This window comes from Nicotiana tabacum, chromosome 23 (assembly GCF_000715075.1).
Source record: "Nicotiana tabacum cultivar K326 chromosome 23, ASM71507v2, whole genome shotgun sequence".
NCBI classification, from domain to species: domain Eukaryota; kingdom Viridiplantae; phylum Streptophyta; class Magnoliopsida; order Solanales; family Solanaceae; genus Nicotiana; species Nicotiana tabacum.
In genome coordinates, this window is record NC_134102.1 from 87,704,545 (window position 1) to 87,729,389 (window position 24,845).

The 24,845-nt window shown below is 40.4% G+C and overlaps 1 protein-coding gene across 5 annotated transcripts in view; it reads left to right on the plus strand.

The window, feature by feature from the left end:
• Positions 1-24,845, plus strand: part of LOC107773091 (uncharacterized) — an 81,901-nt gene that overhangs the window by 27,515 nt on the left and 29,541 nt on the right. For all 5 annotated transcript variants that reach the window (XR_012706081.1, XR_012706080.1, XM_075246646.1 and 2 more), the window contains 14 exons: positions 943-1,096; positions 1,415-1,782; positions 2,137-2,600; positions 2,716-3,057; positions 6,538-6,759; positions 15,689-15,779; positions 15,927-16,004; positions 16,158-16,448; positions 16,577-16,774; positions 16,857-17,339; positions 19,109-19,270; positions 19,353-19,682; positions 19,767-19,849; positions 19,953-20,057. Coding sequence is in view for 3 of the 5 variants with exons in the window: in XM_075246646.1 (XP_075102747.1) it covers positions 943-1,096; positions 1,415-1,782; positions 2,137-2,600; positions 2,716-3,057; positions 6,538-6,759; positions 15,689-15,779; positions 15,927-16,004; positions 16,158-16,448; positions 16,577-16,774; positions 16,857-17,339; positions 19,109-19,270; positions 19,353-19,682; positions 19,767-19,849; positions 19,953-20,057 (3,371 nt within the window). In the remaining 2 variants the exon portion in view is untranslated. The remainder of the gene's footprint in view (positions 1-942; positions 1,097-1,414; positions 1,783-2,136; positions 2,601-2,715; positions 3,058-6,537; positions 6,760-15,688; positions 15,780-15,926; positions 16,005-16,157; positions 16,449-16,576; positions 16,775-16,856; positions 17,340-19,108; positions 19,271-19,352; positions 19,683-19,766; positions 19,850-19,952; positions 20,058-24,845) is intronic.

Below are 24,845 nucleotides of genomic sequence, written 5' to 3' on the forward strand. Positions count from 1 at the left end.
AGATTACGATAAAGTGAAATATCAATTGTTTAATGTTGCCTTTTCATGATTACACTCATTGGCAAGGAATAGTATGCCTTCGAGCCTTGATGTGATACTAAAGGCGAATCGCTCAACATGTTTTGAGCCTTGCTTCAGGGCTTAAGCGCGCTTTAAGCGCGCCTTTGACAACACTGCCGGAAAGCCACAGTTAACAGGTTGTAGGCCTTTTCCTGGTCTAATTTGCATTATAGATCCCATTTCCACCCCTTATCCTGGATGCAACTAACTTGTTCGCAACCAGTGCCTGCACCTAATAATTCCGCCTTCCACAAAAGTGTTCTGAGACATTGACATCATGTCATCTAATTTTTAAATTTTAAAGGACCTTATAGGTAAAGTCTTTGATGTTCACAACTCTTGCCTTCTTTAGTGACAACAAATGAAAGATGCGCTAAGGCTCTTTCAGATTGGCCAACATCAGTTTTTGCTCTTTTCTCACAAGTGTCTTGATAGCATTAAAGAAGGAATACACTTGAAAGTGCGCAAAGCTCGAATTATGTAGTGCATTTGCTTTTTGAGGAAAGAGAATTGCTCCAGCATAAGTTTTGCACACTAGTTTTCGTGATTCTATATGTTGCATCGTTGTAGGATTATTCTAGTAATAGCTTTAACCATTTTTAAAGAGATCTGCCGAGATTCATTTTGTAGTTACTTTACTTTTCTTGTAACCGGAGGACACCTTGTCTCCGCCTCTCTGTTGCCTTCCTCATTTTTTATGCTACTAATTATTTCTCTTCCTTATACACAACTTTTATCAAATTAGTGCTACGCCCGGAATAAAAAAATATCATCAGAATGCTTGATGTAGCATCTCTGGTTTGGTCCATGGTAGTCCCCTTGCCCGTGCTTTAGAATACTAATATCGAGTTAATAATTGGAAAACCTGTCTGACAATTTCAGGATAAGCCTTCAGCTCTTCAAGACATTTTAACCGGAGAAATGATCCTTTTATCCTCAAAGGATTTTCACCGGCAAGGTCATAAGGAGCGTGCACTAGCCATGCTGCATCAAATGATTGAAGATGCTCATATGGGGAAGAGACAGTTTCTTAGCGGTTAGTTTTTGCTTCTTTATCCTCTCTTTATGACATCTATTGTTGGTAGTTGCAAGTTTTGTGGGTTGGAGAATTAAATAGAATAAGTGGTGAGGCTATCTTATTGTTTCTCTCCCTTCATTTTCTTCCTCCTCTCCATGTGCGTTTCGTCTCTATCTCTCCCTCTTTATTGCTTCTACTTTTTTGATGTAATTGCATGTTTCAATTATGTTTTTATTCTTGAATGTTTAGCTAGATCCCTATGGATTTTCCTGTATGCGTGTACTTACTCTCTCAAAAGTCATGCATATAAATTTTTGGTGCTTTGGAAAAATTTAGGTAAGCTCCACAATTTGGCAAGAGCTCTAGCCGATGAAGAAACAGAGAGGGAACAGGTTAAGGAGGATGGCTCACGTTCTGACAGGAAAGGATTGTTACTGTACAGCAGAAATGGTGTTATTGGGCTTGGGTTGAAAATCTTGAAGCAGCTTCTGATAACTTCAGCAGCTGGTGACAACAATATACCTTCTGGTGGATATGATGTCAAGGAAACTGGAAAAAGATTATTCGGGACGTTCAGCTCCAGAATGACCACATTTCTATCACAATTTGTTCTCTACCTTGCTGCCATTGGGGACATTGTTGATGGGACTGATACCACTCATGATTTCAACTACTTCTCACTAGTGTATGAATGGCCTAAAGACGTAAGCTTTCTTTTTCCATCTTTTATTACCATTGCGGGGAACTGTGTGAACTGGCAAAAGTAACGTGAAAGTCTAGTAACAAGTTTTGTTGTAGAACCCTGGATTTGAATTTTATTAGGATCTCACATTCTTTAGAGGTAACATTTATGGTATTTAGCTAAGCAATACCGCTCCTCTTGCAAAGAAGATAGCAGATTGAGAGAGGATAAAGTTAAAGACGGGAAGCAACATGCTTGGTCTAAAATATTTCATTAGAGCTTTCTTGCTCTCACAAAATATATGCTAAGATGATATTATTCTTATTTCTGTTTGGTCTTAACTTGCTCACTTTTCTGTTCATCACTTTGCTCGCAGCTTTTAACTCGTCTAGTGTTTGAGCAAGGCAGTACCGATGCAGCTGAAAAGGCAGCAGAAATTATGAATGCTGATTTTGTTCATGAAGTGATTTCTGCTTGTGTGCCTCCAGTTTATCCTCCAAGATATGGTCATGGTTGGGCTTGCATCCCAGTAATTCCTACACACACTGAGAATTTCTCTGAAAATAGAGTAATATCCCCTTCATGCAGAGAGGCCAAGCCTGGGTCTTTCACCCCTTCCTCAGGGGATGTTGAATTACCTCTTTATCCTCTCCAATTGGATATAGTGAAGCATCTCATCAAATTATCCCCAGTTAGAGCTGTATTAGCATGCGTCTTTGGAAGTTCTATACTTTATCGTGGCAGGGATACTACTGTATCTAGATCTCTGAAAAGTTGCTCGTTACAAACTCCTGATGCTGATAGGTTATTCTTTGAGTTCGCACTTGACCAATCTGAGAGGTTTGTAACATGCTAAATTGAGTTTGTAAAATGGATCACTAATATATGTGACATATGCGGATACTTTTTTTCTTTTATCTTTTTGGTCAGTTTCTTGTCATGACTTCCTGAGCAGGTTCCCTACCCTGAATCGCTGGATACAGATGCAGACCAATCTTCATCGAGTCTCAGAATTTGCGATAATGGCTGATCACACAACGAGGGATGGCAAAGATGTACCTGAATGCAAAACTGCTATGAAGCGATTTCGTGATCATGATAGTGATGCTGACTCTGAAGTTGATGAACTTGCTGGTAGTAATAATATATCAATAAATGCCCAGGAGATCAAGAAAGAAATGGGAGGATCTTCTGATCCTTGGCACGATTCCCTAAAATCCGAAAGTTCTGATTGTACTACAGTTTTTCTTTCTTTTGATTGCGAGAATGAAGGCCCATATGAGAAAGCTGTGGAACGGTACTCCATCTCCTTTATTTTTGTTTTGACAATTGTTGTTCATATAAAGTTGGTCTTGCTTGTGTCATCCATAGTGTTTTTGCTGATCTAACCTGCTTGTCTTGTGGGATTCGCTTGCACTGGACAATAATCATGAAGAAATTAGCGTACGTATCGTGTTTGGGGAGCTGAAACTTGGTCTCATCCCCCATGAGCCAGCATAACAGTGGCTGAACCTTAGGGATTGGGTACAGGTCTGGAAAACAATGATCATTTGCAGCAGAAAGTGTATATATAGAACATTAAAATATGAACTTCTAATATCTTCTGGGCTAAGGAGCAAGAAGATCCTTGAGAATTTTGCTAGTAGAGGAAATAATAGATCTCATGTACGAATCTTCTATAGGCTATTTGTTTTTTCGATGAGGTAAATAATCTCATGAACATGTGGGGAAACACCTGTATGAGAAGTATACGAAAAGTAGAGAACTTGTATAAAAATATTTTAAGTGGCTTAATCATCTAAGGCTACTTCTCAAATGTACGAAGTCTTTCCAACACCATTCAAATGCTCTCCTATTTCTCTCTTTCCCCAAACCCCACTTGTGGGATTTCACTGGGTTGTTGCTGTTGTTGTTGTCATATTACCCACGTAAGAGCTAAAGGGGGAATATCCTATGCGATGGATCTTCTCTTCCTTCTCGTATATGCTATGTGGCTATGCCTCCTTGACAGTGCTTGGCATCAGCCAATGCACTCCAAACTCCATTCGTTACCACCCACCACAAGCGTGCTGTTACTTTACAATGCAATAAGAGATGATTCAATTCTTCTCCCGTACATATGCAAATGTAGCACCAACTGACATAAATGATCATCCTTTCCGTCAGGTTCTTTGCTGGAAATGTTGCTCCTCTAGCTGCTAACCATGAATGATCCTTCTCTAGGCTGTTTGTAGGAGATACGTGAAACTTATTTCCTAATATAGCATAAAGACAAATCTCCTTGTGGTGAAGCATAAGTTATGCACATACCTCTAGATTGAAGACAACGGGAGATTGTCAATGTTGGAGATACGGGAGATTATGTATTATGCTTCCTTGAAAATCTTTGTTTGTTTGTATATTTAGCGCAAGTGAACCTTTTCTAGTTAAGACAACAGTTCTAAAGCGCGTTCAAGTTATCTAAGTTGGTGCAGTCAGAATGAGCAGTGCTGGTGATAAGGCCCCACCTATCGTGGATTTATCGTGACATGATGCCTCTGAAATCCTTGAAGAATGACATTGTGGGTGTTTGTTAACCTGTTAGGCACTTTTGTCAGAAAGGCACACTTGCGAAAAGTTAAAGTACTACATTCATCGTCTTACTACCAATGAAGATATAGGCAGTTGAACTGAAAGATTTCCAACCAATCAGTCTTCTGGGAAGCATGTACAAGATCATATCTGAAGTTCTAACAGAAAAAGATGAAGAAAGTGATGCGGTTGATTATTGGGAATAAAAATGCATCTACCTGGCAGAAGCAAATCATGGATACAACACTAACTGCTAAGAATGCCCTCCATTGAGAAAAGTGGAAGAAGGTATCCTTTGTAAAATGGATTTGGTAAAAGCATATGGAATTATGAATTGGTTTTTTCTTCTCAAGATGCTGAAACTGTTGGGATTTGGTTGTAAGTGGATGAATGGATTAAATCTATTCTCTCCTACCAGATTTTCAATACTTATTAGTTGAGCACCAACAGGTTTCTTTTCCTGCAAAAGGAGTTGAGACAAGGGGATCCTCTTTCTTCTTTCCTATTTCTATCGGTGATGGAAGCTCTCAGCCTGATGATAGATTTGGTGGTGCAACTGCAGAAAACAAATAAGGAACCCGTGGTAGTGTTTACTGAAGTAATAAAACTAAATGTGGGGAATGGTAGAGGATTAGAATTTGGCAGGATAGGTGGCTGGAAAATGGTATGTTGGAGTTTCCTAATCTGTATAATCTGGTCACTGTCAAATTTTGCACTTTGGCTGACTGCCTTAATGATGGATGCTGGAACATGCAATTTAGAAGAAATTTACTAGAAATGTCAGCGAGCTGATTGGTAAACTTGAAGGTTTTTGCTCAAGGAAGACCAACACGATTACCTTGTAGGTGTGTTTGAAATCGATGGAAACTTCTCAGTAAAAGCATGTTGTGATTGGTTGCTAGAAGGTATACTGGCTATGGAACACGATTTGGGTGATCACTGCCCCCCCCCCCCCCAAAAAAAAAAAAAAAGAAGAAGAAGAAAAGAAAAAGAAGTGGGTGGTTTTGTGTGGGTTTTTGACATGAAGCATGTCTAACACATGACAACTTGCCGAGGAAAGGGTTCAGCTGAGTAGTGCACCCTTTCACAGCAAAAATAACACTAAATCAGTGAAGCACCTACTCCTGCAATGTAAATACATATACTCCATCCGTTTCGATTTATGTGAACCTATTTGATTGGGCACGGAGTTTAAGAAAAAAGTGAAGACTTTTGAACTTGTAGTGTAGAATGAGGCACATATATTTTGTGTGGCTATAAATCATTGCATAAAGGTAAATCGTTTCCAAATATGGAAAGGGGTCCTTTTTGGCACGGACTAAAAAGGAAATAGGTTGATATAAATTGAAACGGAGGGAGTAGTAGATATTGTCTATGTTGTTGAACTTATTTGGAATTATTAGATGATGCCTGGGAAGTTGGTGGATAGTGTAAGCAGCTGGTAGGGACAGAGGTGAAGAAGAGTCAGAGAAAGCTATGCAACGTCATTACTCTGTACTTTTTGCACATTTTTGGAGTGAAATAACCATATATGTTTCGAGGATAGAACTTTATCCTTATCTTTTGCATAACTTAAATACTTGGAGAATACGTACCTTTGGTGTATGGAGAGCATGTAGAAGATCCTGAAAATGCTGTTGAATTCGAGTCCCTGCATACTTGAGAGGTAGAATTTCACTCTCACTGTTGTGCTGACCAAGTACCTTGTTGGTGACACTTACTGTTAATAAAAGACTTACATTACTTATTAAAAAAAGAAGAAGGGGGGTTTTCTGTCTAAATGGTGTTATATTTCTGCCTGCTTAAGCAGTTCTTTAGTTGAAATGAATATTAGCCGCTGAAACCACCTTCCTCTTCCTAACAACTGTATTTTGGTTTCATTAACTCACCTTCAATAATGCATAGGGAACTGCATCCCTTAGAGGGTGTTCTAGTTCACAAAACCTCTTTGGTTTAAGTTGGTTTGTTCTTTTTGCAAATTTCTCTATCTTGTATCTTATTTCCTTGTTTTCTGTTCATCCTTTTCTGCAGTCTCTGTCTATAATTCCTTCCCGTAAGGGCTATGTTCACACTGCAGTTGTTGCAATTCATGGTTACTATTTTCTCTTTCATTATTGAAAACGATATATAGTGTAAGTTTTATGCATCTTAACAGTGGCTACCTGGAAGAGTGTAGGCTCACCTTTAACATTTTTCATGTCAACAGGTTGATTGATGAAGGAAAATTGATGGATGCTCTTGCCATTTCTGATCGTTTCTTGCAAATTGGAGCCTCAGATCGGTTGCTTCAGTTACTAATTGAACGCGGAGAGGAAAATATATTGTCTGGACAGTCTCAAGGTTACTCAGGCAACCATAATTGGAGCCATAGCTGGCAGTACTGTCTGCGTTTGAAGGATAAACAATTGGCAGCTAGACTTGCACTCAAGTATGTCTATAAGTCTCTTTTTCTTCTGTTGAGTTCTTTATTATGTGTAAAATGGAAGTGATTTGGATGTGGGTTCATGCATCACTCCTCACCCTTGCAAACACTGGAGCTACAATTGGTTGGTTTTGCATGTTCCTGCTGACCCCAGGGTACTCACCAAGCTATCACTTGCTGAACTTTTGAAACACATCAGTGAGAGATTGAGAGTAAAGTGGAGAACAGGAAAATGATTTCCCTTTTTTGACTCTATATATCTAGATTCTAAACTACAACCTTCCCAACCCAAATGTAAACTGTAAGAATGGTTTCTTTGGCATCCTAGAATTGTGGCCAGCCCCTGTAATTCTTGTACTAAGTTAAAAGGGATTAGTCTACTTTTGGACCAATTTACATGAAGTCCAGGCACAACTTCAAAGACATTTAGGATCACCCTTAGGTACTTAATTAACCCACCTTAGGTTCACAAAAAATGAGGGTGTCATCAGCATACAAGAGATGTGAAATAGTCAAAGTATTTTCTTGCCCTCTGTTCACCTTGAATCCTTGATCCACCTTTTCATTTACTGCCAAATTATCATTCTATTGAGACCTTCCTTAAACAACAAGAACGAAAATGGAGTTGGATCTCCTTTTCTCAGATCCCTTTGAGTTGGAAAAAAACCGTATCCATTAGTTAGAATGGAGAATCTAACTGTGCTGATGCAAAACCATACCAATCGCTGCCATTTCTTTTCAAAACCTAATTCATTATGCACATTTTGCAAAAAACCCAAGGTTACATGACCATAAGCTTTTCCACTGTAAAGCTTACGCGTGATCCCTGGTTTCTCTCCTTTGTGGAATCAAGGCATTCATTTGCTATTAACATAGCTTCCATTATTTGTGTTTTACAAAAGCCGTGGTGTTCTGGAAATTAACTTAGGCATGATCTTAATCAATCTTACTGTAACCAATTTGGCAATAATCTTGTTGAAAAGTTTCCAATAAACCTATGGCCGTGAAGTCCTTAAGTTCTCTGGCAGCCTTCTTCTTAGGAATTAGTGCAATGTATGTAGCACTGGAGCTCTTTTCTGACTTTCATGTTGATTGGATGTGTTCATTGGCCCTGATAATAACTTCTTCCAAAGTTGACCAACATTTTTGAAAGAACCACATTGTGTACCCATCCGACCCTCGTGCTTTGTTGTCACTTGCACACTTTTTAACCACATCAAGGACCTCTTCTTCATCAAAAGGCCTTTATAATCAGTTGTCTTTCTCACTGATCTTTGTGGCATCTCCCATGTTGAGTGGTGGAGGTCCAATATTTAGTCTAGGTGTAGAGTTTTTCATAAATTCTAACATTTCTTTCTTCATCTCTTTTGATTCCTCCTTCATTGTACTGTTTACTTCTATTTTCTCTACGTGGTTGTATCTCCTGTGGGCCTGGCCATCTTCTGAAAGAATTTAGTGGTCCTATCCCATTGTTTTTGCCATAAGAATGTTGAGTTTTCTCTCGAGGAGATTTCCTTTGGCTTTGCAGTTTCCTCCATCTCCATTTTAATGATTGGTTTTTCTACCAATTCATCCTCAGTCGATTCCCCATCTTCCATTTTTTTGTTAGTGTCTCGTATCTGCCTAACAACTCAGATTTTCCTCTTATCTAATTTCTGACAGTTTCTCCAATCCATTTCTTCCATTTCGACTTTAGTAATTTTAATTTTTGTTCCAAATGTAATGTAGACTACCCTTGATCATAAAAGAAGACATGTTAAAATAACTTTGAAACCCTCTTTTTTCTAGCCATCAGTTTTCGGATTTAAAATAACTGTTACTTCTTTCCCATTCCATTGTAGAAGTAGGGGAGTATGATCCGAGGAAAGTTTGGGCAGTGTAATTATTTTATAAATCTGAATTCCTCATCCCATTCTACTGAGAACATGATCCTATCAATTCTAGATGCAACTGTGGAGTTATCCCTTAGAGTTATGTAAAAAAACTGCCAATTAGCCCAAGTTCCTTAATTTGTTCCAAAAAAGACCACATATCTCTGGTTCTTCTAGTTCTAGTATTATTTTTATTCTCTCCCACATGTCTTGTAAGTTTGAAATCCCCACTAGTAACCCATGGGCCGTGGCTTAAACCTCTGGCTGTAGCCATTTCCAGCCATATATCTTCTCTTCCCTTCCCTCTGTTAGGACCGTAAATCCCTATAAGATGTCAGTTGAAATTCCCGAATAGGCTTTCAGAAAGCATAGTGGAGCTGTAAAACCCTATAACAACTAGCATACCTTCACACTATCTTTTATCTCATAGAACTAAGATGCTTCCCTTGCTTCCTTTACCCTCTAAGTGTGCATAACCATCCCATCTATTCGACCAAAGCTGTCTCACCGTAGAAGTGGAGATTAATTCAGTTTGGTCTCCATTTCCAATAGATATCTGCTTTCCGTTTGAGTATCAACATCTTCAAAACCCTTGCTGTTAAGACCTCTGACGTTCCAGCTTACAATTTTCAGCTTCACGATTCCTCAAAATTTAAAAACCTCCCTTAAATCTTTCACTATTCCCCGTAATTGACATTGAACTTTTGGTCTTTGAGTTCATTTTTCACACCTTTTAGCCTACTCGATTAACCATGGTGCTTTTTGGAGACCTTTAAGTCTCTTGGTGTCAATTTTGGCGAATAATTATATTGCCTCCCTTTCAAATCCTTCAAAATCCAACCTCATCTGCTTGCTCCCAAGTCCAACTCGTGATTTCTGCTCCATAGCTTGTTGGGTTGAAGGTTCGGCCGTTGCTGGTTCTGTTAATAGAGGCCCAAAAGGATTGAGCTTATTAATAATGGAAAGCTTTTCTTGTTGAGGGCCTCGGGCCCTTTTATTTCGGAATGGAGCACGTGTCTCGCATCTAGTATGGGGATTGAATTCAAAATTCGAATCCCACACTTGCCCATTAACATGATTTCTAGTACCCAATGGTGTGTCTATTGAACTGTGGTGGTCTTGAAACATGGTTCATCATCTTCATTATCTCGGGGGACAACATTAGATTGATGAGCTCCCATTTTCCAACAAACTATTATGGTGCTCTCTATCCAATGGTGATATAAACTCTAGTTCAACCCTCAGGGGTTGGCCTGGTGGCAATTGACTTGAGCCTTGGGGTTTGCTCCCTTTCAAGGTCTCAAGTTCGAAACCCACTGGGTGCAAACAATTTCTGAGGGCCATCGGACTGGGTAAAACCTGAATTAACCGTGGTGCACTTGCGGGAAACTCCTTGCCGAGGGCCTGTGCACCCCCGAGATTAGTCGGGGCTCAAAGAGACTTGGACACCCGGTGCAAATCAAAAAAAAAATATTATGCCAATATTATGAATTTCAAAGCCTATTTTTTCCCACGAAGAAAAAGCCAATATTATGAAACTCCAAGTGGAAATTCAGCAACTAGCTAAAGCAGAAGAAGTATCTTGGAGACAAAAATCTCATGTCCAGTAACCTGACCCATATCCATTCTGGCTCAAAGTGCTCTGAGATACAACCTACTTCTGGTGATCACGAATGTAAATTTAGACTCATATTTTTCCCACTCCAACTCCCATTAAAGATCCTTCTTGCCTCCTTCTTTGATGGTAGTTCAAAAAGAACCTTTAGGCCATTTGTTTCAAAGACCCTGCAACTATTGTGAATCTGAGTTCATTGCTTGTTGACATCTCCTGTGTTTCCCTTAAATCTTCCACCAGACAATTTTGTAGAGACTCCATTGTCTGATTTATACAGCTTTAGTCTCCAATAGTTTTTTGGCTGTGGGTTTCAGTTTCAGACTTAGAGGGTGTTTGGCTAAGCTTATAAGCTGGTCAAATTGGCTTATAAGCACCTTTTGGCTTATTTACCTGTTTGGTAAACACCCAAAGTGCTTATAAGCTAAAATCAGCCATAAGTCATAAGTTGGTCACCCCCAACTTATAGGCTTTTTAGCTTATAAGCACTTTTAGTTTGACTAAGGCTTTTACAACTTTATCCTTAATAATATTTTTTAATTCACAATATATTTTTCCCAAAATAAATTTTCTAACTTTCTTTTCATTCCATATTCGTTGTTCATATTTTTCTTTACAAAGAAACTTTTTAATTTATAATCTTTTGTAAAGTTTTTAAGGATATTTTAGTCATTTTAATAAAAGAACAACTTATATCAGTTTCAACACGTCTATCTAAACACGTAAATGCTTATTTAAAAACTTATTTTGAACACTTTAAAATGCTTTTCTGCACTTCAAGCTTATCGGCAATTTACAATCAGCTAATCCAAACGGGCTCTTATTTCTTCTTCGACCATCTTCTTGTTTTCATTGCTTCATCAAAGCTCTCTTGTTACTTCCCTTTGAGAAGTTGGGCCTTTCCTGTGAACCTTTAACTTTTGTGTGCAACATCCACCCATCCTGTATTCTCCGGTCACCTTGCCTTGCACGTATAGCCATAAACCTACCATGAATTTTGAAGTTTTGAACCACTGAGTCTTCATATAGTTGATCCATCTGAGTCCATCTTTTGACCTTATTGCCATGAGTCCATGACACTCCAACATGCAATCATCATACGACAGGTCCATAGTAGCATCTTTGTGTTGATTGTCAGTTTTCTGATGAAGTTCTTTCTCCTCTTCATCCATTCATACTAGATGCCCTAGCTGATGCAATTTCAGTAATATCGAAAGATTTCAAGCCCATGATGAAGAGTAACTTCCTTGACATATTGGACGGAATGAGTTTTAAGACAATAATTCTAATCAATGATTGATAAAACACAAACCTGGAATCTAGGATTAACAGAACTTCCTGGAAAAAGTAACCTAACTCGAAATCTAGGAGAAAAGTTGGACTTTCTATCTCCAAGTCTGCCAACTTTACCCGGATATTTGTCTCTTTTCTTTGCTTCTCTAAAGTGAGATACACTTGCTATGTAAAATTACTGTAGTGTAGTCAATCTTCTTCTTCTTTTATTTTTTTGTTTGGGGGGTGGGGGTTAAATTTACCTTGTTGTGAGAAGGCACAGGAGAAAATATGTTATTGATATTAGATGATAAATACAATACAAGAGGTCCCTATTTATAGCTATACACTGCAAGGAGATATTAGTCCTCTTCCAATGTGGGATAAGACTACACTATATATATCTGTAAACTAACACTCCCCCTCAAGCCGGTGCATACACATCATATGTACCGAGCTTGTTACACATGTAACTAATACGAGAATCAGTAAGAGACTTAGTGAAAATATCTGCTAGTTGATCATTCGACTTTACAAACTTTGTAATAATATCTCATGAAAGTATTTTTTCTCTGACAAAGTGAGTCGATCTCAATGTGTTTAGTCCTCTCATGGAACACCGGATTTGACATAATATGAAGAGCAGCTTGGTTATCACACATTAGTTCCATCTTGCTGATTTCTCCGAACTTTAACTCCTTGAGCAACTGCTTGACCCAAACTAACTCACACGTCGCCATAGCCATGGCCCGATATTCGGCTTCGGCGCTAGATCGAGCAACTACATTCTGTTTCTTGCTCTTCCACGAGACCAAATTACCTCCTACTAGAACACAATATCCAGACGTAGAACGTCTATCAAAAGGTGATCCTGCCCAATCAGCATCTGTGTACCCAACAATCTGCTCGTGGCTTCGATCCTCGTATAGTAATCCTTTGCCTGGAGCTGACTTTATATACCGAAGAATGCGAATAACTGCATCCCAGTGACTATCACATGGAGAATCCGTAAACTGACTTACAACACTCGCCGGAAAAGAAATGTCAGGTCTAGTCACTGTGAGGTAATTCAATTTGCCAACTAACCTCCTATATCTCGTAGGTCTCTAAGAGGCTCCCCTGTCCAGGCAGAAGCTTAGCATTCGGATCCATAGGAGAGTCAATAGGTCTGCAACCCATAATTCCAGTCTCCTCAAGAATGTCTAAGGCATACTTCCGCTGTGAAATAACAATACCTGAGCTAGACTGAGCGACCTCAATACCTAGAAAATACTTCAATCTGCCCAAATCCTTAGTCTGGAAGTGCTAAAAGAGATGTTGCTTCAGATTAGTAATACCATCCTAATTATTACCAGTAATAACAATATCATCAACATAAACCACTAGATAAATACACAGATTAGGAGCAGAATCTGATGCGGGGAGTGAATCACCTGGGCCTGATGCTGGATGTGGACGACGATGATAAGTCAAGAGTGGTGGAGCTGCAGAAGGTTGAACTGGATTATGCGGAGGAACTGGAGCTATAGGTGGTGGAGCTACTAGAGCTACAACTGGAGCTATAGGTGGTGGAGCTACAACTGGAGCTGTAGGTGGTGGAGCTAGAGTGACTGAATCTCCAAAAGATGAAACTGGTAGTACCTCAGAAATATCTAAGTGATGACCTGAACCTGTGAAGTATGATTGGGTTTCAAAGAAGGTAACATCAGCAGACATAAGGTACCGCTGGAGGTCAGGAGAGTAGCATCGATACCCCTTTTGTGTTTTCGAGAAACCCAAAAAAAGCACTTAAGAGCACGGGGAGCTAACTTATCTGTTCCTGGAGTACGGTTATGGACAAAACAAGTGCTTCCAAAGATACGGGGTGGAAGAGAGAACAAAGGTAAGTGGGAAAACATGACTGACAGAGAATGGAACTTGGTTCTGGATAGCTCAAGATGACATACGATTAATAAGATAGCAAGATGTAAGAACTGCATCCCCCCAAAACGCAACGGAGCATGAGATTGTATGAGTAGGGTACGAGCAGTTTCAATAAGATGTCTATTCTTTCTTTCAGCTACCCCATTTTGTTGAGATGTGTACGGACAAGATGTTTGATGAATAATCCCATGAGACTTTATAAACTACTGAAATGGGGAAGACAAATACTCTCGGGCATTATCACTACGAAATGTGCGAATAGAAACCCCAAATTGATTTTGAATTTCAGCGTGGAAGGTCTGGAAAATAGAAAACAACTCAGATCGATTTTTTTATCAAAAATATCCAAGTGCACCTGGAATAATCATCAATGAAATTGACAAAGTAGCGGAATCCCAAGGTGGAACTGACTCGACTAGGACCCCAAACATCTGAATGGACTAAAGTAAAAGGTGACTCTGCTCAATTATCAAGACGCCGAGGGAAATGGGAGCGGGTATGCTTACCGAGCTGACATGACTCACACTCTAGAGCTGACAAGTGAGATAAACCAGATACCATTTTCTGAAGTTTTGATAAACTGGGATGTCCCAACCGTTTATGTAATAAATCTGGTGAATCAGTAACAGGACAAGTTGTAGAAGGAAGACAAGATGTGAGTTCATGTGATTTAGCAAGGATAAGGTAAAAAAGTCCGTTTGATTCACGCCCGGTACCAATAATCCGCCCCGTACTGCGTTCCTGTATAAAAACATGGTCATCAAGAAATAAAACAGCGCATTTAAGTGATTTGGCTAAGCGACTAACAACCATGAGATTAAAAGGACTATTGGGAACATAAAGGACTTAATCTAAAGGTAAGGAAGGAAGTGGGCTTGCTTGACCTATTGCAGTTGCTATGGTTTGAGACCCATTGGCCATTGTGACTTTTGGAAGAGATTGAGAATACGAAATAGTAGTGAAAAGAGATTTGTTACCAGAAATATGATCTGATGCACCTGAATCAATGACCCAAGACTCAGAGGATGAAGATTGGGAGAAACAAGTCACGCTATTACCTGTTTGAACAACAGAAGCTATCTCAAAAGATGTCTCCTTACATGCTTTATACTGAAGGAACTCAATATAATCCGCTAAAGAAACCATCCGACTATTCAAAGTATCGGTTCCCATGTCGCTACAATTTGTAGTAGTAGGGTTAACTTGAAATAGTGGAAATAAGTAACTCCTGTGAGAAAACTGAAGAAATAGCTTGAAAAACACTGTTTACAGTAGGAAAACAAAACATTGTTCTGCGCCGAAAACACTGTTGCTCGCCGGAAAATTCCAAAGTTGTCGGAATTTGTCGTAACCAGGATGGATAGACTCGGAATTCCTTTGCGAGCAAGCTGTCCTGAAGAAATATTTTCAAAAAATGGCCGGAAAGGTCACTGTTCACGCCGGAAAAATATAAAAGTGGTAGGAATTTGATTTGAATTAGATGGGTAGGCTCGGAATTTTGAGAGCACACTGTCCTGAAGAAGCTTCGCGAAAAAATGGCCGGAACCCTCGCCGGAAAAGTTGTTGCCGGCGCGTGGAGGAGCGTGGTGGCTTTTCTGACGGATAAAATTTCAGGGGTTGGTCGTCGGAGGGTGATCTACCTCGTGGTGGTGTTGGTTTTAGCACAACGCCGACATAAAATGATTTTCACTTAGACAAGCGTTAGGTCACCGGAAAAATTGCACGATGACTAAGTTCTTTCTTCCCGGTTAACGCTGGAATGACGCACATTGATCTTTTCTCACTAATGCTCTGATACCATATGAGAAGGCACGAGAGAAAATATGTTATTGATATTAGATGATAAATACAATAGGCCCCTATTTATAGCTATACACTACAAGGAGATATTACTCCTCTTCCAATGTGGGACAAGACTACACTATACATATCTGTAAACTGACACTTGTATTTGTGGTGAGGTTCGGCATAAACCTTTACCAGTATTTTAAAAGTGAATAGGGGGGCCTTAATGCCATACCTCCACAGAACCTATGTCAAGAGCAGACGTGCCCGCTGCTTTACATTTTCATTTTGTCTAAAAAAGGTGATTCAGTGAGAACCTTCTTTAATATTTAGCATATCTTGGTATTTTAACTGATAATTTAGTTTTATTAATTGATTTATTTATTTTTAAACTCAGACTATCGCACAGATTAGGTTTGCTCTGGAAGTTTGATATTTAGAAAGCTCAGCTCTATTTTTTTGTGTACTCCAGATATTTGCATAGATGGGAACTGGATGCTGCTTTGGATGTTCTCACTATGTGCAGCTGCCACTTGCTTGGAAATGATCCTATTAAAGATAATGTATGCCCGTACTGCGGTTGTGTAATCTTACACTTGTTGCTATTTCTAGGCATTATTTTTTGTATCTGATTTATCTATATGTACTTGGATTTGCCTTGGAATGCTAACTTTATATCTGTTTTCTTGATGCATTGATGGTACAACTAGGTTGTTCAGATGAGACAAGCTCTCCAGAGGTACAGCCATATATTAAGTGCAGATAACCGCTTCCACAGCTGGCTAGAGGTTATTATTAGCTCTTCCTTGCTTGTTATTAGTTAGATTTTGGGGAACTGTAAGATTATAATCTTGTTCGTGTTTCTAGAGCTCTTCTTTTTCTCTCCCCGTGTTTGTTTTCACCTTTTCATCTCATGTGAAGCATTTCTTTTGAATTTTTAGGTGGAGTCCGAGTGTAAAGAAGATCCTGAGGGTCTTGCCCTTAGACTAGCTGAGAAGGGAGCTGTTTCTGCTGCTTTAGAAGTGGCTGAAAGTGAAGGGCTGTCTATCGAACTGCGCAGAGAGCTGCAGGGGCGTCAACTTGTGAAGCTTCTAACAGCAGATCCTTTAAACGGTGGAGGCCCTGCAGAAGCTTCACGTTTTCTTTCTTCTTTACGTGACACTGCAGATGCTTTACCTGTTGCAATGAGTGCAATGCAGCTTTTGCCCAACCTACGATCAAAACAGCTTCTTGTAATGACGTTTCCTCCTATAACATTTCTTTATCAGAGTTGCTCTGAAATTGATTGCTATCAGCCTTAAAAAGTTCTCCTTGCAAATAATTCAGTTTTTTAGTTTATTTTATTTTTGTTTCTCTGAAGGTTCACTTTTTCCTGAAAAGAAGGGATAATAATTTATCAGAGTCAGAAGTTTCCAGGCTCAACTCCTGGGCTTTAGGGTTACGTGTTCTGGCTGTTTTGCCATTACCATTGCAGCAAAAATGCTCTCCCCTACACGAGCACCCTCATTTGATTCTAGAGGTTTTGCTGATGAGAAAACAACTTCAATCTGCATCTCTGGTAATAAGTTGCAAGTGTAGAGAAGGTTAATTTTTTCATTTCTGTCATTATCTTTGATGCGGCCTTGGTTTTTTTCTTGCAGATACTTAAGGAATTCCCCTCCTTGAGAGACAACAATATGATTCTTATATATGCTGCCAAAGCTATCGCTGTCAGCATTAGTGCTCCTTCCAGGGATCCGAGGATTTCAATTTCGACTCCAAGAGCAAGACAGAAGACAAAAATGGGAACACCTACAAGGTCATCATTCACTAGTAGCCTTAGTAATTTTCAAAAAGAGGCCCGCAGAGCATTTTCTTGGGTCCAAACTGGAGATAAAGGTGCATCAAAGGATACACATAGGAAGAGAAAGAGCTCTGGTGTAATGCAATCTGAGAGAGTGGCGTGGGAGCCAACTACTGTCATTCAGGAAGACCGTGTTACATTATTTGCTGCAGATGGGCAAGAACGGCTGCCTGCTGTTGCTATTGCTGAGATGTGGATGCTCACAGGTGACCCAAAGAAGGATGAAGCTGTCCGTTCATCGCATCGATATGAAAGTACCCCGGATATTACTCTTTTCAAGGTATGGTTATTTTCTCTAATCAGTATGTTTCTGCTGGATCACACCTGGCACGAGTTTTGAGGTGGTTCTTTTGCCTCTATTAACTGAAAATCTATTGATTCTGATTTTTCATAGGCGGAAAAGAATTCTTGCATTGCTAATTGTTTTTTGTCGCACCTAGAATTAAATACTTCCTTTTAATTTCCGCAGTAGCAAATTTACTCTTCTCTGCATTAGAAAGTTTCTTTTTTGAGGATGGTGTTATTCAGAAATATGTATTAAAAGGTAATCAATCCATATGATAGTAAGGTAATTATATAATTAAATACATAATTTCCTAAGGTATCATATATAAACTACTCCCTCCGTTCCAATTTATGTGAACCTGTTTGACTGGGCACGGAATTTAAGAAAAAATAAGACTTTTGAAATTTGTGGTTCTAAACAAGTCAAAAAGGGGTCCAGAATGTTTGTGTGGTTATAAAAGCTTCTCATTAAGGGTAGAATTGGAAGTTTAAGCCAAATTGTTTCCAAATTTAGAAAGGGGTCATTCATTTTGGAACGGACCAAAAAGGAAATAAGTTCACATAAACCGGAACGGAGGGAGTATATGATTATTATATTGTTTTCCTTATTCAAGTACAATGAGTATAGATACTTATTCACTTGATAATCTAGCAGACTCCCTCAAACTCAAAGTGGGGGAAACCAACTTGAGTTTGCTTATTTTGAAAATATAGAAAGTTGATGCCTAATCTCGCTGGAATAGTGCACAATTACCAAAAAGAAAAACGGCGCTGGAATTCTTTCCTCCGGAAATCCGTTGGTAATGGTAGAGCGAAAGAAAGTGCTTTTTGCACTATTCACGAAAAGGAATCTATTCTCAATCACCAAAAAGAATATGGTCTTGCACATCTCAGAACATCATCTGTAACTTGAATTGGCAGAACAATAATAAGAAATTCAACGTTTAGAGGAGTGTGTTAGCCCCGTTAAAAGTAGCAGTGCCGGTCACCAGAGAGATGATCGGTACTTGAACGATCCTAGAGAAAGGAGAGGTGCTTGAATGGTCATATAGAGATAAGGGCACCGGTTGCCGAAGATAGGAGCATCATCGGGCACTTAAAGGAAGAATAAAAGAAGAAAATATTGGCCGGACGAGCAGTACACATTGGCCGATACTGCCCGCCGGTAACGGAAGCTATTTGAGTCTCTACCAAGATTGTAGAGAAGTGTGTGATCATCTCATCTTTTAGCTTAAGCTGTAAGAAAGAGCACACTTCTGTTCATTTAATTATTTCTTCAATAATGTGTAATACTGAGCCTTTCTAATTTTATGTGTCTGGTAAACATGACTATTTGATCAGGTAATTTCTCATTGTCTAAGTATTGTTGTTATAAGGAGATAGTTGGGCAGAAAGAATGAGTGGCTGCATAATTCTTGCTGATCTTAAATGGCTGATGTGAATTTTGGATTGGGATGGCGTGACGTGCAGGACGTTAATATTTTCATGACATTATCCCTCTTTATTGCAAAATGTGAGCCCTATGTCATGAAAGCGGAATTTACGCCTTGAATTGCACACGTTCTGTTTTTTCTCTTGTGGGTATTAAGCGATACCTTTCTGGCCTAGATTTGAGATTGTCCTAATAAGAGACTGAGTTTTTTCTGTATCTATGCTTTCAGGAATTGCTCTTATTTTAATTATGTTCTGCACTCTAAAACATGCTAATTTGACTGTTCTTATTTTACTTTCTGAAATTCTTAATATTTTTACTTTGGATTTAAGGCACTGCTTTCAATGTGTTCGGATGAGAGTGCATCTGCCAGAGGTGCTTTGGACTTGTGTGTTGGCCAGATGAAAAGTGTATTAAGCTCCCTACAGTTACCTGAGAATGCAACAATGGAAACTATTGGCCGAGCATATCATGCCACAGAAACTTTTGTTCAGGTATCTACTCTGCATTCAATGTAAGACTAAATGAAAATATTCATGAAATAGTGCAGTAATATGTTGAGTTTTGATCTTGTAGGGCCTGCTTTTCGCAAAATCCCTCCTTAGAAAGCTTTCTGGGGGCACTGACTTGTCAAGTAGTTCAGAAAGAAGTAAGGATGCTGATGATGCATCTTCTGATGCTGGAAGCTCTAGTGTGGGTAGTCAGTCTACTGATGAGCTGTCTGGAGTACTGGCACAAGCTGAGACGTGGCTAGGACGTGCTGAATTGCTGCAAAGTCTTTTGGGTTCCGGAATAGCTGCCTCACTGGATGATATTGCTGATAAAGAGTCATCTGAGCGACTTCGGAATAGATTAATTCTAGATGAAAGATACAGCATGGCTGTCTACACTTGCAAGAAGTGTAAGGTAGTATGGAAGATAATTTTTTTTATGTGCATGATTGTCCTCTTTGCACCATAAAGTAAATTCTAATTGGCAACTTACTCTCAGATTGATGTTTTTCCTGTGTGGAATGCATGGGGTCATGCTCTGATTAGGATGGAGCGCTATGCACAAGCTCGTGTGAAATTTAAGTATGTAGGAATAATATTATTTCCTACTTTTTGTCAACCACCAACAAAACCTATTTTTTGAATTCTTGTCTCTGCACTTTTCTTACCATTTGACAATTTCTAGGCAAGCACTTCAATTGTACAAGGGTGATGCTGCAACTGTTATAATGGAGATAATTGGCACCATTGAAGGAGGTCCACCGGTAGATGTTTCATCTGTTCGGTCCATGTAAGATAGTAAATACTTTTGTCTCTATATATTGGTGACTTAATATGAGGAAGACATGAGATATCTTATCTGCAAATGCTGGTCCTGTTCTTTCTTTTATGCATGCTGTTGAATCTCTTCTTCTTAGGTTATTTTAAAGTAGCAGCATTTAGGGGCTAGTGCTATATTTATAAGATGTCATTGTTAAAGAATGTCCTAGATTTATTGTGCAAGGGGTTCTAAGGGATTTATAATGCCCGAGCTACTCCACCCATTGCCTTAAAATATTGGGGTTGGATGCTGAGATTTTTCACATTGGTAGGCCGATTTCACATCTTTTCTCTATACCCACTCTTATCGTTCTGGACTCCTCTCTCAACATAATCCATCGAGCTGCTTTGTGCCTCTCTCTGAGTTCAGCTTATTGAGCGATTAACTCTGTTCTAGAACCACTCAGTTTGTCAAGTCTTTTCACTCTGGTCCAAGCTCACTCCTTAACCGTCAAGCATACTCTCTGCTCCAGGCCCAGCTTTCAGCCCCTTGAGCCGCTGTAGTCTTCTCACAGAAAAAAGGTCTTCATTCCATGTGTAAACCATTGAATCAGGTTACACATGCAGGAGGGTGTTAAAAACATGTCCTACATGGATTATGTATGGTTCTAAAGGGATTTATAACGTCCTGAGCTACTCTACCAATGGTCTTAAGGATTCTGGTTGGATGATCAGACTCTTTTAAAACCACATCTTTTTGATAAGGTAAATTGTATTAATCAAAAGGGAGAAAAAACTTCCGCATACAAGAAGTATACCAAAAAGTAGAGAATTTACATCAGAACATGATTCTCTACAAAAGACGCCCAATCTTCTACACAAGTAGGGGCTATATGTGTGCACCAAAAAGCGTCAAAGATAAAAGACTATTTTTAAGATATGAAAATGGAGACTATCCACATGAGAGCTAACGGGGCGTACTTCCACGCCTTTTGCTTGCTTCTTCTACGGAAACCGGCCCAGTTATATAGCATTTCCTTTACAGTGTTTGACATCACCCATTGAACACTAAAAAGATTCAAGATTGCCCTCCACAAACCCCAGGACACAGGGCAATGCAGCAGAAGATGATCAACTTCTTACCCTGAGCTTTTACACATGTAGCACCAACTAACAAGTGTAATTTCTCTCTTTTGCAGATTTTCAGCTCAAGATCACTCCCCTCGCTGCTAGCCATGCAAAAAAGCACACCTTCGTGGGCGCCTTAGGAATCCAGATCGATGAGTATGGAAAAGAAGCCTGCTCTCTCGCCAACATACTCTGGTAAAATGACTTTACGGTGAACAAACCATCGCCACACAACCCCCATCTCCAAGAATCGCAAGATGGATGGGGCCTGTCTTGCCCGTATAGCAGTGCCAACAAATTTTGGAGCTCCGAAATCTCCCAATCTTGCATGTTCCTTCTAAAAGAGAGGTCCCATACTACCCCTTCATGCTTCTTGCGAATCTGTTGGACCATCAATTCCTTCTAGTTTGAAACGCAGAAGACGTGGGGAAAGAGACCCTCAGAGTATCCTCTCCACACCACCTGTGATTCCAAAAGTTGATTCTCCTTCCATCTCCCACCCTGTAAGTGATATTGCCATAGAAAGCTTCTAAGTTCTTCATGATGTTCCTCCACATGCCACACCCGAACGGTGCTGTGATTGCCTTGGTCCTCCAACCCCCTCCCGTGGAATCGTACTTTTCTACTATGACCTCCCTCCATAGACCATGCTCTTCTACTCCGAATCTCCAAAGCCACTTCCCCAGCAAAACTCTGTTGAATACCCTAAGATCTTTTACTCCAAGTCCACCCCAATTCTTTGGGGAAGTGACTGTCTGCCAATTCACTAGATGAAACTTTCTAGTTCCATCCGCCACATTCCAAAGAAAATTCCTTTGAAGCTGCTCTAGTTTTTCTGTGATGCTCACAGGAGCTTGCAACAGAGACAAGTAATAGGTAGGGATACTTGACAAAGTGCTTTTGATAAGCACTTCCTTACCGCCTTTTGACAAGTACCGTTTCTGCCAGCCTGCTAATCTTTTTTCAACCCTTTCAATGACTGGATTCCAAACCGTAGTATCCTTATGCAAAGCGCCCAATGGTAGACCCACGTAAGTAGTGGGAAGAGATCCCAACTTGCATCTGAGAACGTGAAACAAAGCATCAATGTTAGCAACCTCACCCACCGGGAAAATCTCACACTTGCCGAGGTTGATTTTGAGTCCTGATACTATCTGAAACCACTGCAGTACCTGCTTCAGGCAGGTTAACTGATCCATATCGGCATCATGAGCACCCCGATCGGAGCTGAGAATCCTCTCAAGAAGCCTCCACCCGCCGGACGATCCATCATTTTACTCAGAGCATTCATCACTAAAATGAATAGCATGGGGGATAAGGGTCACCTTGCCTGAGACCCCTGGAGCTGCCAAAGAAACCACACGGGCTACCATTAACCAGGATAGAGAATCTGACTGAGGAAATGCAGAACTTGATCCATCCCCTCCATCTTTCCCCAAACCTCATCCGCTTTATAATGAAGTCCAGGAACTCCCAATTGACATGGTCGAAAGCTTTCTCAAGGTCCAACTTGCATAGTAAGCCGGGTTCTCTATTTTTCCTTCTGGAGTCTACAAGTTCATTTGCCACCAGAGCAGCATCCAGGATCTGCCTACCTTCCACAAACGCATTCTGGGAGGACGAAACAGACACGTCAAGAACCTTCTTGAGTCTGTTGGAGAGCACTTTAGAAATAATCTTGTAAATGCTCCCCACGAGACTGATAGGCCTGTAGTCTCTGATACAAAATGCGCCTTCTTTCTTAGGCATAATAGTAATAAAAGAAACATTGATACTTCTCTCGAAAGCACCATTCACGTGGAAGTATTCAATGGCTTCCATCAACTCCCCCTTAATGGTGTCCCAACAGAGCTGGAAGAAGGCCAAGGAGAAATCATTAGGCCCGGGGGCCTTATCACCAGCACAACTCGACACAACATTGTGCACCTCCTCCTCCTCGAAAGCTCTTTCTAGCCACTTACTGTCTCCCTCCCCTATGTGGTTGAACTCTATTCTCCCCCCAAAGTAGGCCTCCAACTAACTTCCTCTTTGTATAAGTTCTCATAGAACCCCACTATCGCCCCCTTTACCTCCTCCTCTCCCTCAATCCTCACCCCATCCACAACTAAGGACTCTATGAAGTTTCTCCTTCGTTTTGCAACCGCAACCCTGCGGAAAAACTTGGTATTCGAGTGCCCCTCCTTTAACCAGAGCGCCCTTGATTTTTGCCGCCAACTAGTCTCCTGCGCTATTGCTAACTCGACTATTTCCCTCTTAATCTCCCCCAATCTCGCTTTCTCAGATTCATCTAGCTCCCTCGCCCCTTCCCATCTCTTTAATTCCCCCAATTCATGCATAAGATCCCTCCTTTTGACCTTTACCCTCCCAAATACCTCATTATTCCACCTAATAATATCTCCCTTGAGCAATTTGAGTTTCTTCGACAGACGAAATGAAGGTGACCTTGATACCCCGTAGCTTGTCCACCATTCTTTCACTTTGTCACCAAATCCTGGCACTTTCAACCACATGTTCTCAAATCGGAAGGGAGCACGCACCCCCTCCCCCTGCATCCATCTAGCAAGATAGGCAAATGATCCGAAGTTAGCCTAGGTAAAGGAATCTGCAACACATTCGGCACCAGCTCATCCTAGGAGGGCGATATCAGAAATCTATCAAGTTTAAACCTTGAGTTGGAATCCTCCGCCCTGGTCCAAGTAAACCTTTCCCCTGACAGAGGAAGATCAATGAGAAAGTGATCATTGATGAAGTCAGAAAACTCCTCCATGGCCCTCGAAATCAGATTACACCCTAATCTCTCATCCGGGAATCTAATAGTGCTAAAGTCTCCCCCTAGAACCCATGGAATGTCCCATTCCCCCATAATATTGGCCAGTTCCTCCCAGAAAGACACCTTGGACCCTTCCCCTACCGGTCCGTACACTCCCCCAAATCCCCACTCCACCCCACTCACTCTATCTTTGACGAGAGCTGCTAAAGAAAAAACTCCCTTCCTAATCTCCTTTACCTCCAAGCTTCTGTCATTTAAAATGCCCCCGGCACTTCCCGCTGTTGGGACCTAGTCATATTTCACCCAACTACCTCCCCAGACACTTCTCACGATCGCATCCGACAAAACTTTCATTTTGGTCTCCTGAAAACAAATTAGGTTGGCACCCCACTCCCTAACTCCCACTTTGATGATGACCCTTTTGTTTGGGTTATTCATCCCCCTCACATTCCATGAAAGAATCTTAACTTCCATAAGTAACAATAGCCCCCATTTCCCCACCCCCCTAGCCGAGGTCCCTTTCTCCCCGTCACACACCCCGTCCCTTCTCTGATACACCACTACATTCCCTAAGTTATTTTGCTTAACACCTTTATCCAACTCCCTCCCTGCACCTTCGTAAAAAGACTGTTGCTCAATCTCCCTCAACAGTTCTAGCACCCTATCTTCCTTCCCTTCAAAAGAAACACCTAAGAACTTCCCAAAGTTTAATAGTTTATCCTCCATCTAGAATGACATATCCCCTTCTCCAATCCGTGACGAAATTGGACATGCGTCTTCTATAAGTACCTTTTCCTTGCCCCTACCGGAGGAATGCAAGACCATAACATTGCTAGCAATAGGAACTTTAGGTGCCGGGTGGATCTCATCGTTTCCTTGGGAGGCACCAACCTCTGAAATTCATGCCTCTCTGGCAGGGTA